The sequence below is a fragment of the Dromiciops gliroides genome, chromosome 2 (genome assembly GCF_019393635.1).
Source record: "Dromiciops gliroides isolate mDroGli1 chromosome 2, mDroGli1.pri, whole genome shotgun sequence".
In the NCBI taxonomy this organism is placed as follows: Eukaryota; Metazoa; Chordata; class Mammalia; order Microbiotheria; family Microbiotheriidae; genus Dromiciops; species Dromiciops gliroides.
Window position 1 is genome coordinate 323,230,595 of NC_057862.1, and position 12,853 is coordinate 323,243,447.

General features: G+C 43.0%; 1 protein-coding gene across 2 annotated transcripts in view; it reads left to right on the plus strand.

Annotated features, from left to right (window-relative positions):
• Window positions 1-1,716: 1,716 nt before the first annotated feature.
• Window positions 1,717-12,853, plus strand: part of GRIA1 (glutamate ionotropic receptor AMPA type subunit 1) — a 351,797-nt gene continuing 340,660 nt past the window's right edge. Inside the window, exons 1-2 of one of the 2 annotated variants that reach the window (XM_043985355.1) lie at window positions 1,717-2,087; window positions 5,281-5,418. In XM_043985355.1, coding sequence (XP_043841290.1) covers window positions 2,006-2,087; window positions 5,281-5,418 — 220 coding nt within the window. In that variant the 5' untranslated portion in view covers window positions 1,717-2,005. The remainder of the gene's footprint in view (window positions 2,088-5,280; window positions 5,419-12,853) is intronic. The other variant, XM_043985354.1, reaches the window with a different exon arrangement.

Consider the following 12,853-nt stretch of genomic DNA (forward strand, 5'->3'; position numbering starts at 1 on the left):
ATATGGTGTTGAGTTCTGGGAGCCACATTTTAGAAGTGATATTGAAAATCACGTATGACTAGAGGAACATTACTGTGATGGTAAGAGAAGCAGAAACATGCCATGCCAAATGAGAACAAAATGAAAGAATTGGGGATGGTGGGCAGCTGGGGGGGGCAGGGGAAAAGAGATTCATGATCCATTCACTCTATCCAAATAATCTTCTTGGTCCCAGAAGACAGAAATGGAAAGGAGCAATGAAAATTACACATAAACAAATTTCACCTGGATATAAAGAAAGACTTCCTAGTAGTCAGAACTTTTTAGTAATGCAATGGATTACCTAATAAGATAATGAACCTCTCATTGCCAGAGGTATTCAAGGAGAATTTGGATGCCCAGTTGTTGGAGAGCTTAAAGAGAGGGTCTGTGCTTTAGATGGGCATTGAAACAGATGACCTTTAATGACCATTGTGGACTGATTTATACTGACCAGCCCAAAAGCAAATTTTGCCAGAATCTTCATTCCTTCCCTGATGTAAAGGAAATTATGTAACTGATTAACATAAAGTGCTTTCTTGGTCTCCATAGCCTATCAACATGACCAAGCCACACTGGGCTTTTGTGGGTTAGAAGGAAGGAGACCTAAACCGTGTGTAATAAAAACCACTGCCAAGAGCTGGAATAAAAGAATGCCAACAGGGACAAGACCCCAAAGTAAAAGGTCAAAACAATATAAAGACTTTGGTTTGGAAGTTCTTCACTTGGCTCTGCCTTTCTAACACTCCACCAAACGTGGAAAACATTTTTTCCTCTTTTTAGAAAAGAGGGATTTCTAGGGTCTGTCCCTGGGGCCCCAGATTGTACTAATAATTGGGACAGTAGAGCGAACACAGTGTGCCACATACAACCTTCTTTCTTTAGGAAAAGTGACCTAGATCCAGCAGAGAAGGATTAGGGACTAGAGTGGATCCCCCATGCCACCTACTGATTCTCCCTAGAACCCACATTCCTGGCAGCCTCCACCTGGGCACAGGGTAACAGGATATGTGGTGGTAGGGGAAAAGGAATTAATTAAAAATTGCCCCTTTGAAAATCAAGCTATGGCTGCACCTCCTCCTATACTATGAAATGGGGGAAAAAGCCCTAGGCTTGAAGTCTGAAAACATGGATTCGAGTCAGCATTCTACCACTTAGACTCTTTGAGTCTCAGTATTTCATCTGTAAAACAAAGATAATAAGGTTTAGAGCTGGAAGGGACCTTACAGATCATTAAGGTGACCTACCTGTCTTACAGGGTTGCTTTCCTTAGCCTGTTTCCGCTTCTATCAAAAGAGGGAAAGGAGTGATGTTACCTGCTTTATTTACCTCACAGGGTTGTAAGGAAAGAAATTGTAAACTGTAATCCGGAGCCTCATCTTTTTCCTCTGGAGAATGGGGATAAAAGTAGCTGTGCAATCTCGAAGATTTAGTAAGAGAAGAGCACTATATCGATATGGGTGCCTATTAGAGGAAAGATGGGGGGAAAGGGGGAGGGGAATTGCCCCTCCAAAAACAAAGCAACCTGTCTCCCACTCCCACTCCAACCCCTGCCTAGGTCAGGGATGGGAAGGGGAGGGGGGATGGATGGGAGGTGGGGGGCGATGTGCAGCGGAGCCCAGCTGTTGAACTCTGAGCGAGGCGGGCATTAAGCCTGATGGAAATGCCGCGTGCGTGCGTGCGCGCGTGTGTGAGAGGGAGAGAGCGAGAGAGCGAGGGAGCGAGGGAGAGGGAGAGTGGGAGAGGGAGAGCGAGAGCGAGAGCGCCGGGGGAAGAAGGGCTTCTCTCAGTCAGCGGCTCAGCTCGCACTGCCGCCAGTTGGTGCTAAGGCAGTTGAAGTGGCGGCTTGCAAGCGGAGCCGAGCCAGCCCTGCGCGCTGAGGGGCCGCCCGAGGGGCAGCCGCCAAGCCGAGGAGAGGAAGGGAGCAGGGAACCCCCAAATCTATGGTTGGAACTGGGCTTCTTTTTTCGCCAATGCAAAAAGGAATATGCAGTGCATTTTCGCCTTCTTTTGCACCGGTTTTCTAGGGGCGGTAGTAGGTGCCAATTTCCCCAACAACATTCAGATCGGTGAGTGGGAAAGCCTTTGGCTGGGGATGGGGAGGAGGCTGGAAGTCACTTTCTAGGTTTGGGTAGTGGGGGCTGGTGGTCGCTGCTTTGGTGTACCGGCTCTCCTTCGCGCGTGGCCAGGAGCGGTTGGGCTTGCTGCGGACGTGCCTCGGGCCCAGGGGTCTGCTAGCGCAGGGAAGGGGTGTCTGTGAACCCTCTCTCCCGGAGAGATTGGGGGGGGGGCATGGGGAAGTTTGTGCACGCACGCGCGCGGACACACAACACACATACACACACACACACACACACACACACACACACACACGGCGTGCGCGTGAAATGGTGGAAGCGGCGCTTTGCAAATAGGCTGCGGTTGACAAGGGAATGGTGGGCGTTCAGTTAACCCTAACTCTCCCCGCCTCCATTTTAGAAACTAAAGCAAGCTGTGGTGGGCTGAGGGGATTGAGAAGACAGCAATGTAGCCTTCTCTCGAGAAAGCAAGCAGCCTGAGGCAATGGGGCTCCCTGTCCTTTCCTTGCCTCTTCTCCTCCGCCCTCACCCCCACCCCACTATTCAATAATTCATCAGCCTCTTTTTTCATTTGCTTAACCACCCCCCCACACACACACTTAGATTTTACCTTCACCATCGGATAATCTACCCATTCCTTGCTTCGAGACCCCCCCCCCCCTTCCAAACCCCAACCCCTTTCCGCTGTCTCCTCTGCTCCATTCCATCAAGTTAAAGTGACTCCCTGGATTCTTCCAAGATGCAGCATCTCGACTATACTGTCTATCCGCCCCCTCCCTGCCTTCGATCTCTCCGGGCCGAAACAAAACCTCTCCCCCACCCCCCACCCCAAGCTGCAGCCTGTCTACTAGGTAGTGAACACGTGCCATCAATCAACCCCGAAAAACCCTCGATGAAGGATAGGAAAGGGGGAGAAGAGGGGTCGTTACACATGTGTTAAGCGTGGTGTGAAACCGGGACCCAGTTCTGTTAACAGCTTCTCGCCTATTTTTTTCCCTCCTCATCCCACACTCCGCCTTCTCTTCCCACCCCCAAGTGATCTGCCGTGGAAAGTTTCCATTTCCCAGAGTTTGTGGGTCTTTGTGTGTCTGTGGTACACGTTGTTGTGGTGCTGCAACGCGAGGTGCCTTGTCTCTCGTCTCTAGGCTCCCCCATCACACCTCCCCCCACCCCCACTGCCCTGACGCCAAGCAAAAAGCTTTAGAGTCAGATCATGGCTGGTTGAACTTCCTTTGTTCCCTGACACCTGTTACACTGGGGTTGGTGGGGGGGATGATGATGACGGCGGTGGCGGGGGGATGGGGGGGGTGCGTTGTGCTCTTGTCTGTGCTTGTGTGAGGGTTCGTGTAGTCTGTGCGGCAAACTTCTGCGTGTTAACAGGCACCCTGCTGGCTTCCTTAGCCAGGCTCCCAACCATCAGCCCACCAGCTCCCTGACAGCACCAGCTTGGAGAGTTGTCCCCACCCTCTATTTCATTCATTGAAGGGAGGGGGGAGGGGACGAGGGATGAAAGAGGGAGGGAAGTGTTCAGGGTGTGGTCTTCCAGCCGGCTAGTGTCTGGGAGGGGTGGAAGAGAGGAGAGAAGCTTCATTCCCTCCTTAATACTGAATCTGGAAGAGTTTGTTTTGATTTTAAAATGGGGGGTACAGGTGTATAGACTGGTGTTTTGTGTATTAGTATGTGTGTTTGTGCATGTCTGAGAGTGTAGGCATATGTGTATACATATGTAGATAGGTATGTGTATCTCCGTATGCATACAAGGTGTCCCAAAGTCTGAGTGCAGCTTTAGGCACAACAGCTTAAAACAGCTCTTTCAGGACGCCCTGTATATCTATTAGGTGTGTTTGTATACATTTGTTTGTATACATTTGTTTCTATCTATCCTTGTGTCTGTGTATGCTAGGCTGTGGGTATGTATCATATGCATATACATACATCAATCAGTCAATAAGCATTTATTGAGAAGTGTGCAAAGAAGAGAGAAAGAAAGGTAAAAAGAAATATAGCCCCTGCCCTCAAGCTGTTTACATTCTATTGGTGCAGACAACATGCAAAATATATACTGTGTAAATGGAAGGAAATCTTAAAGGAAAGGCACTCACAGTGGGAGGAGAGGTTGTACATGAATTTGAATATGCCTGTCTGTATGAATATGTGCATATCTTTTGAAACAACTGTGTGGAAGTTTGTGTCCATGTTTTGTACACAAATGTTGTACACTATGTTTTATGTATCTGTTACATGTGGTACATGTGAGATTGGTGGATACTATGTGCCTAATTGTATGTATGTTTGCGTGTGATGTGTTTAAATGTGTGTCCATATGGTATTGCCTACACAAATAATGAACATGTATATGATTAGGTAAACAACATATATTTGATTCTTTACATCTATACATACAAATATTTATGCTTATGTATAAATACATATATGTATATATGTGTGTGTATCTACATATACATACACACACACACACACACACATATATATATATATATATGTACACATGGGTCACTTGGGTAGTTTCAAGAAAATAAAGAAGTTTCATACCTCCCCTCCTTCCCCGTGGCCTAAGCCATCATTAGTTGCATGGGATAAATGAACCCAAATGTTTGGACACTGAAATGTGGAAAGTGCTTATATAAAGCAGGACTATAGAACAAGATACACGATGGCTAGTACAGCTTGTTTGAACCCTCATGCTTCTTGTTGGGGGTGGAAAAATGTGTGTATACGTGGGAGAGAGTGAGAGATGCTTCTGAGCTTCCTGGAATTCATGGATTTTGCCAAAGCTGAGCAGCAAGTGTCAAATCCAGGATTCACTGCAAATTGGACTGGACTGTAATATTGTATAGCAGAGAAAAGGAGACAGCCTGGCATAGTGAAGAGAGCACTGGCCAGAGACTCAGATTTTATTCCTGACTTTGCCACTAACTCTCCTACATCCTTGGAGCAATTGTTTCCATTTTCTGGACCTTATTTCCTTCTCTATAAGATTAGGGGGTTGGACTAGATAACTTCTGAGCTCCCTTCCAGCTCTGACATTTTGTGTTTTAAAGTCCCTTCCAATTCTTAATGACAGTCTATGGTCCAATGACCCTATGAATGGTGTTTAGCCAGTTTCTTAGTACACTGTGGTTACGGTTAAAATCCATATGGTATGTTTTGTTTTTCCTCATAGGGGGATTATTTCCAAATCAGCAATCCCAGGAACATGCAGCTTTTAGATTCGCATTGTCGCAACTCACAGAGCCCCCGAAACTGCTCCCCCAGATTGATATAGTGAACATCAGCGACAGCTTTGAAATGACGTATAGATGTAAGTAAACACTGCCTTCTCTTCCCTTTAATTGTTTTCACTGGTGTCTACCATAGCTTCAAAAAGGCAATGGAGAAGGGTTATTGAAAACAAATCCAAACTAAGCCTTCTTCAGAGCAAAATTCCTGAGGTCTTTGTAGTTATTTTAGTGGCTGGTTTTTGTGAACCCCTCATACAGTGGACTGACTCTCTCCCCTTGGGCTAACTGTAATTGACTTGGCAGTGGTTGTTCTATCTTGAGTAATATCACTATGGTTGTGATTTAGTCCCCTGATCCAGAATGATAAGCAGTGTCCTATTGTGATATAAACATACTGCAATTACACAAGCAACTTCTAAGTACTTTGGATGCATGTGTCTGGAGATTTCCTCTCATCCTGAAGGGAAAACAGCTACGTTTGAAAGTTCCTCCTTATAAGGGCCAGGTGAAACTTGGTTCCATATCTGATAGAGTTAATATTATCTCTTTAAGATACTCCATCTACTCCTCAAAACAATTGAGGTGGTAAACAGATTAATATCTGCAGTATAGGTTAGGAATATGAGGATAGAATAGATAAGAGCTCATCTAAAGGAATCAGAAGAAATAGATGGGTTTCAAGTGCCTGAACTGAGAAAATTAAAAGCTTGGGCAATTAACGTGCATCCAAGTACATTGAATGACATAATGAAGAGTAGCTTGTATGGTTATGCAAAAGAGGCAAAAGTTATGTATGCTCAATAGGCAGTTATCTTATCAAACACATCTGGTGGATGGTATAGTTTGAAGATGTGGTTAGGCTTCTTAATAGGGGTGTTTAGGGCCCTTCACCTTCTTTTTTTCCTGCTTTTTTCCACAGTGGGCAATGTGGAGATAACAGCCAGGTAACTTGGCATTATTATTACATAGTGCTGGATACTGTGTATATATCCAACTTGTAAAAATTAAATGAGATAGTGTTTATAAACCTCAAAACACTATATAAAGCCAATTATTATGTTATTATTAGCTTGTACTAATCCTACTAGGTGCTGGTTTGCTTCATTGGTACAGTTGGCAGAACACTAGACTGAAATCAGGAAGTTTGGGTTCTCGTACCAGCTCTGTCAATATCTAATATCCAAATAGCAGCATTTCCCTGCTCTCAGTTTCTCCATCTGTCCTAGATATTTCTGAAGCTCCCTTTCAACTCTAAATTAACAATGCTTACCTTTATATCTTCCCCTGTGTAGAACAGTTGAGCACATAGATTAATCAATGGGATATTGAATAAAGGAGTGAATGAATGAACAGTAATAGGAAGACCAACATACGTGAGAAATGGAGTTTCTTGTGATGAGAGAGTGGGTGAGGGGAGAGTAGCCAAGGTTCACTTTGGGTTTGGATATTGATTGATTCCTTCTGAAAAGGCATTAAGTGCTTACTGTGTGCAGAGCTCTCTGCTTTATGATGAAGGTGAGAGTGGGTAGGAGGAAAAAGAAAGATAGAAAGATACATAAGAACTAGTCCTAATTCTTGAGGAGCTTAGCATAGGGGAAGAAAAAGTGTACATAAAGATGACTAGAGGGGACAGTCACTATGGCACTCTGTTCCTAGCCATTATTCCATTCTCCTAATAAATCTATTTTTATTTTAAAATAAAACATTACTATGGTGTAAATTAGTGGTCTAATGAGAAGAGACTTAGTTTGGGGGCCAAGGGAGGTGAGTATGAATCCTGGCACATGCTTTTTACCAGTTTTGTGCCTTTTAGGGAAGTCATGTTATCTCTCTGAGCCTCTTCTGTTCCAATATAAAATAGGGCTTATACCACTTTCATGATGAAATTTACCTGGAAAAGTGTTTTGGAGATTGGCAAACCAGGGTAGTGGAGAGAACACTGGCCTTGAAAGCAGAGGTAAAGGTTAGAATCCCTGCTGTGCCACCTACTAGCAGTGTGAACTTGGGAAAGTTAGTTTATATCTTTAACATTGACTCCTCTCTAAAATGTGGGTGAGAATTAACCTGCACCTCACAGGGTTGTTCTGAAGATCACTTGAGAAAGTTTGTGTAATATGCTTTGTAAAGCATATAGCTTTAATAGTAGTTGTGTGAATGTGTTGAATATTAACAGACACCATAGAACCACCTAAGGGGGATGTTGTGGAGAGGGTTCCTAGCAGAACGATTTTCTTGTTCAGTCATGTCTGATTCTTCATGACCACATTTGTGGCAGAGATGCCACAAAAAAACTGAAGCAAACAGGGTTAAGTGGCTTGCCCAGAGTCACACAGCTACTAAGTGTCTGAGGTCAGATTCGAACTCAGGAAGATGAGTTTTCCTGTCTCCAGGCCCAGCACTCTCTCCACTGAGCCAAGTAGCTGCCTTTAGGCAAGATGATAATATTGTTCCATTCTGTCCTGGCCAGAAAACATCAGAAGTAGGTACTATGATTTAGGATGCCGAGTCACATCCAGAGAAAGGTAACCAGGACCAGACCACATGCATACCAGCCAAAAAGACTGAGAATATTTAGAGTGCAGAAGAGAAGGGTAGGATGGAGAGGGGAGAGTTCAGAAATGTTTTCAAATATTCAAGGAGTATCACTGTGAAGCAAGGATGAAACTTGTTCTGTTTGGTCTTTTAAGATAGAATGAGAAACATTGAATAGAAGTTTCAAGGAGGTGGTGTTTTTTTCTTGATATAAGGAAAAGCTTCCTAACAATTAGGTCTATCCCAGAGTGGAAAGGGCCTCCTTGGGAGGAAGTGGGCTCCCTCTCACTGAAAGTCTTCAGACGAAGTATGGAGGATCACTTGTGGATATTGGAACTGAAATTCCCAGTCAGTTATGAATCCAGCCATCTTTAGGTTCAGGTGCTAGGAGATTGTGGAATATAAATTTGACTTGTTACTGTTTAAGAGTTGCTTTTAACTAGTAACTAATACATTTTGGCATAACTATGAGATGTTGTTATTATTAATGTGACAAGTCAGTCAATAAACATTTATTAAGTGCCTGCTATATAGTAGGCACTGTGCTAAATGCTGGTGATACAAAGAAAGGCAAAAGATAATCCAAGCTGTCAAGGAGCTTTCATGCTACCTAAGACTATGATATGAGATGAGAAAGCTTGCTTCTTGTTGGGGTTTAGGATGAGAAAAAACAGAATGCTTCAAGGAAGAGGTAACAGTAAAAATTCAGTGTTGAAGGAAATGGAGATCCAGGTATCAGCTGTGACTGTGATCTGGTGTTGGCCTGATGCTGTTTTCAGGCCACCTGTTGCAAGGTATTATGTGGGAACTGAGGGCACATGAAGAAAAGAACGAGTGGTGGTGGTGGTGGTGGTGGCTATAAACTGCTTAATTTTTTATGGGAAGTTCTGGATAAGTTTGAGATGTAGGAGAGAGTTAGTAAGATATGAGAGGGTGACCCTGGGGGAGTTAGTTAAAAGCTGAAATTCCCCACAGGTGCAGACCTTGTATGAAATTCAGGCAGGTAAGGAGAGTAGGCTGGCTAGTGATGAAGATGACTCTATGTTAGGAAATACATACTCAGGTGATGCTTTTTAGAATACAGTATAAAAAAATGACAGGAATGGTGATTTTATCAAGTTAGGCCTCCATCTCAGGTGGTTTTTTTTTGAGATGGAGGAAAAAAATGGATCCAAGCAAATTTCTTCTTACTATCCAATGAACCCCAAAAGGTTGTCCTTTGTGCTATTAAAACAGTTGTGATGTAGGGAAAGAAGTCCTAGACTGTGAGTCAAGATGTCTGGGTTCTACTATAAAATTGGGTAAATAATATAAATAATAATTTATAAAAATTTATCATCCTATAAATTGACTGTGTATCTTTACTGTCATTTCTACCACCACCACCATCCCCACCTCCCGAGTTTCTTCTTCTGTAAAATGGGAGGGTTGAATCTGGTCACAGAATCAGAGAATTTGAGACTTGGAAGGGATTTCAGTGGCCATCAAATCCAATCCATGGTGGAAAAAGAATCATCATTATAACATACCCAACAAAGAGTTTCGGAGCCTTCAGTGGAGGGAGGAACCACCGTATCCCTAAACAGCCCTGATTCTTATTTTATTTCTATCTAAAATCTAAATTGACCCCTTTGCAAATTGCATCCATCCTTCCAGTCTCGGCTCTCAGGGACCACCATACAAAACAAGTCTGATCTATCTTCCACACATCAGTCCTTCAAATACTTGAGATATGCAACCCTTTCTAGCTCTTATATACTATAAGTTAATGATTTAACAAGACCCTTTCCAGGAGGTAAGAGAGAGTCTTTGTAGCTTTCTAAGCATGAGAATTTTTTGATGAAAACATTTCTGAGGTTTTGAAAAGATGAGTTTGGCTACCGTGTGTAGACTTCAAATTCTGGGGGAGTTTGTCACGTTAAATTCTTGTAGTTCAGACCTGGTCTTCACAGTGAGTGTTTATTGTAGAATGAGCCATGTGATTTCTTCATCTTTGATAATCCAGTTTAGACATTTTCCATCTCTAGAATAATAACAACTTAGATTTCACAATGCTTTGTGTTAAAATACATTCTATTTAGGAGAGTGAAAACAAGCATTTAAGATTTACAAAGTGCCTTACATGTATTATTTTATTTGATCCTTACAACAACCCCATTTTACAGATGAGAAAATTGAAGTTGATTTATAGAGGTTAAACAGCTAGTAAGCATCTGAGGCTAGATTCAAACTCAGGTTTTCCTGGCTCATAGGATTACAGATTTAGAGATGGAAGGGACTTCACAAGCCATTTGGTCTAACTCCCTCTCCATCCTTATTTTACAGATGCAGAAACTGAGGTTTTAGAGCAGTCAGGTAACTTGTCCAATATCACACAGAATGTGTCAGAGGTGGGAATTTGAAACCAGATCTTTCTGGCATTCTGGTAGGATGCCTCACTGTCTCCTTTTAGTAGCCATAGAAGGGAGATAAGGCAAGCATTATCCTCCAAATTTAACATATGGGGAAATTGAGGCAGAAAGAGGTGAATTGACTGATCATGGTCAAATAGCTAGTAAGTGGCAGAAACAGGACTTGTACTCAAGCCTCCTGAATTTAAATTTAGTCCTATTATCATTACACTACAACCGTTTCCCCCAGCAATAGTTTCTCTATCAGGTCATCTGTTAGAAACAATATGGTACTTAGAGTCATGAGCCCTGGACTTGAGTCTGGGCTCTGCCACTTCCTAGCCCTGCCTTATGGAGTCCAAGAATGTTAGAACTAAGAAAAGAACCTTTGAGGTCATCCAGGGGATGCACTGTCTAACATTGATTCAACTCACATTAGTATTATTTCACTTTGTTCTCCCCACACATCTCCCTGTCAACCAGTGTACTCTCTCCCTGCTCCCCCATCACCATCACCACCCATAACAGATGAGCTCAGAGTTTGACTGGAGCATCTTGAACCACATTCTAAGTCTGGCCACCCACACTCAAAGTATGTGGTAGCTGGTAATGGATTGTTGTTAGTCATGCCATTGATTAAAAAGAAGCATTTCTGTACTGTTTTGACTTTGTAGAATGCTTTCAAAACCTTTCTGCTAGTGACTCTCTCCACAAACACCCCTACTGGAATAAGCTAGCTTATTGCTCTACTCCATGGAACTTGTAATAAGAGTGGGCAGTTGGTGGTGATGCAAAGACTTTGAGAGAGCTGTAAGATAAAGTGTGGTGTGTAGGAAGAGCCCTGGATAGAGGCAGAATAGCTGATTTTGTGTCAAGACTCTGCATGTAACCTTGAGCAAGAGATAAACCTCTTTCAGACTCAGTTTTCTCATATGGTAAATGGGTATAATAATGCTTCCACTTTCTCCCTCAGAGGGGTATTGTGAGAATTAAATAAAATAGTGGGCGTAAAGTGCTATGGAAGCATTGAGGGAATATGAGGTTGCACTTTAATTTTTCCCTAGCATGAGGCACAGGGCTCTGAAATTAGTAGATCCTTAATAAAGTCAAGGAATATCAGAGCTCAGAGGCCAGTCAGTATATATGTGTGTGTATGCATGCACACGCACGCGCACACACACACACACACACCCCTACCTGAGAAGCAATTCTGACAAGAAGTCATCTGCCCTTTGCAGACACCTGGTGAGGATCCTCCTCCCTAAGAAGAAGCCTTGCAGTTGTAGGATAGTTCTAAGGACTAGGAAGTTATCTCCTGTAATGATCTAGAATCTGCTTCCCTTAAATGCTTGTAGTGCTACTCTCTGAGGCCAAGCGGAAGACATTGAATCCCTTTTCCATGTGACAACCCTTTAAGCATTTGAAGAGAGCCACCCTGTGCCCTTTATGTTGTTTCTTCTCCTGCCTAAATATTCCTGATTTCATCAACTGATCCTTTCATAGCATTTTCTTACCCTCTTTCACTCCTCATCATCTTCATTGCCTTGCTCTTGATATATACGTACTTGTCAGGGTCCTTCCTAAAATGTAGTATGGAAGGGAATGCATATTCCAGGCATGGACTGACCAGAGCAGAATATAACAGGATTATCACCTCTCTCATTCCTAGGAACTATATCTATCTTGACAGCCTAGGATCGCATTGACTCTTTTGCTTGCTGTTTTACTCTCTTGTTTAGTATTGGACTTGTATTCCACAAGTAATTTTCCAAGATATGTTTATGCTGTTGTCTATTTTCACATGCCCCATTCTAGTGGTGTGCTGTTGATTCTTTTGGACCCCAAAGTAGGTCTTTCCACTTAATCCAGTTATATTCATTGTTCAGTTTGAGCCATTAATCTACTCTGTCAAAGTAGTTTTAAATACTGATTCTGGCATCCAAAATCTTAAATATCCTCAACTTCATGTCATCTGCAAATAGAAGTGGGCTAAGTTTGCCATCTAGGCTTTCACCTATGTCTATGATAAAAATGTTGACCAGCGGTCAGCTAGGTGGCGCAGTGGATAGAGCACTGGCCCTGGATTCAGGAGGACCTGAGTTCAAATCCAGCCCCAGACACTTGACACTTACTAGCTGTGTGACCCTGGACAAGTCACTTAACCCCAATTGCCTCACCAAAAAAATAAAAAACAACAACAACCAAAAAAACCAAACCAAACCAAACCAAAAAAAATGTTGACCAGCACTGAAGCAGGAAAAGAGCCCTGAGGAACTTCACAGCAGGCTACCATTAACCCATTATTGACTTCTCTTTGAGCCTCAGCATTTGACCATTTCTGAATCCATCTGACTCTCATCTGGTCCACACCTCTCTAGCTTGTTCACAAGGAGAGTATGAAAGTTTTGTTAAATTCTTTAATAAAGTCTAAGTGAAGGCTTATCTACAGCATTCCCTGGACGTCCCTGTCAGCAAAGAAAATGACATGAACTTATTGGGTTCTGTTCTTTTTTTTTTTTTTTTGATGGGGCAATGAGGGTTAAGTGATTTGCCCAGGGTCATACGGCTAGTAAGTGTCAAGTGTCTGGGGCTG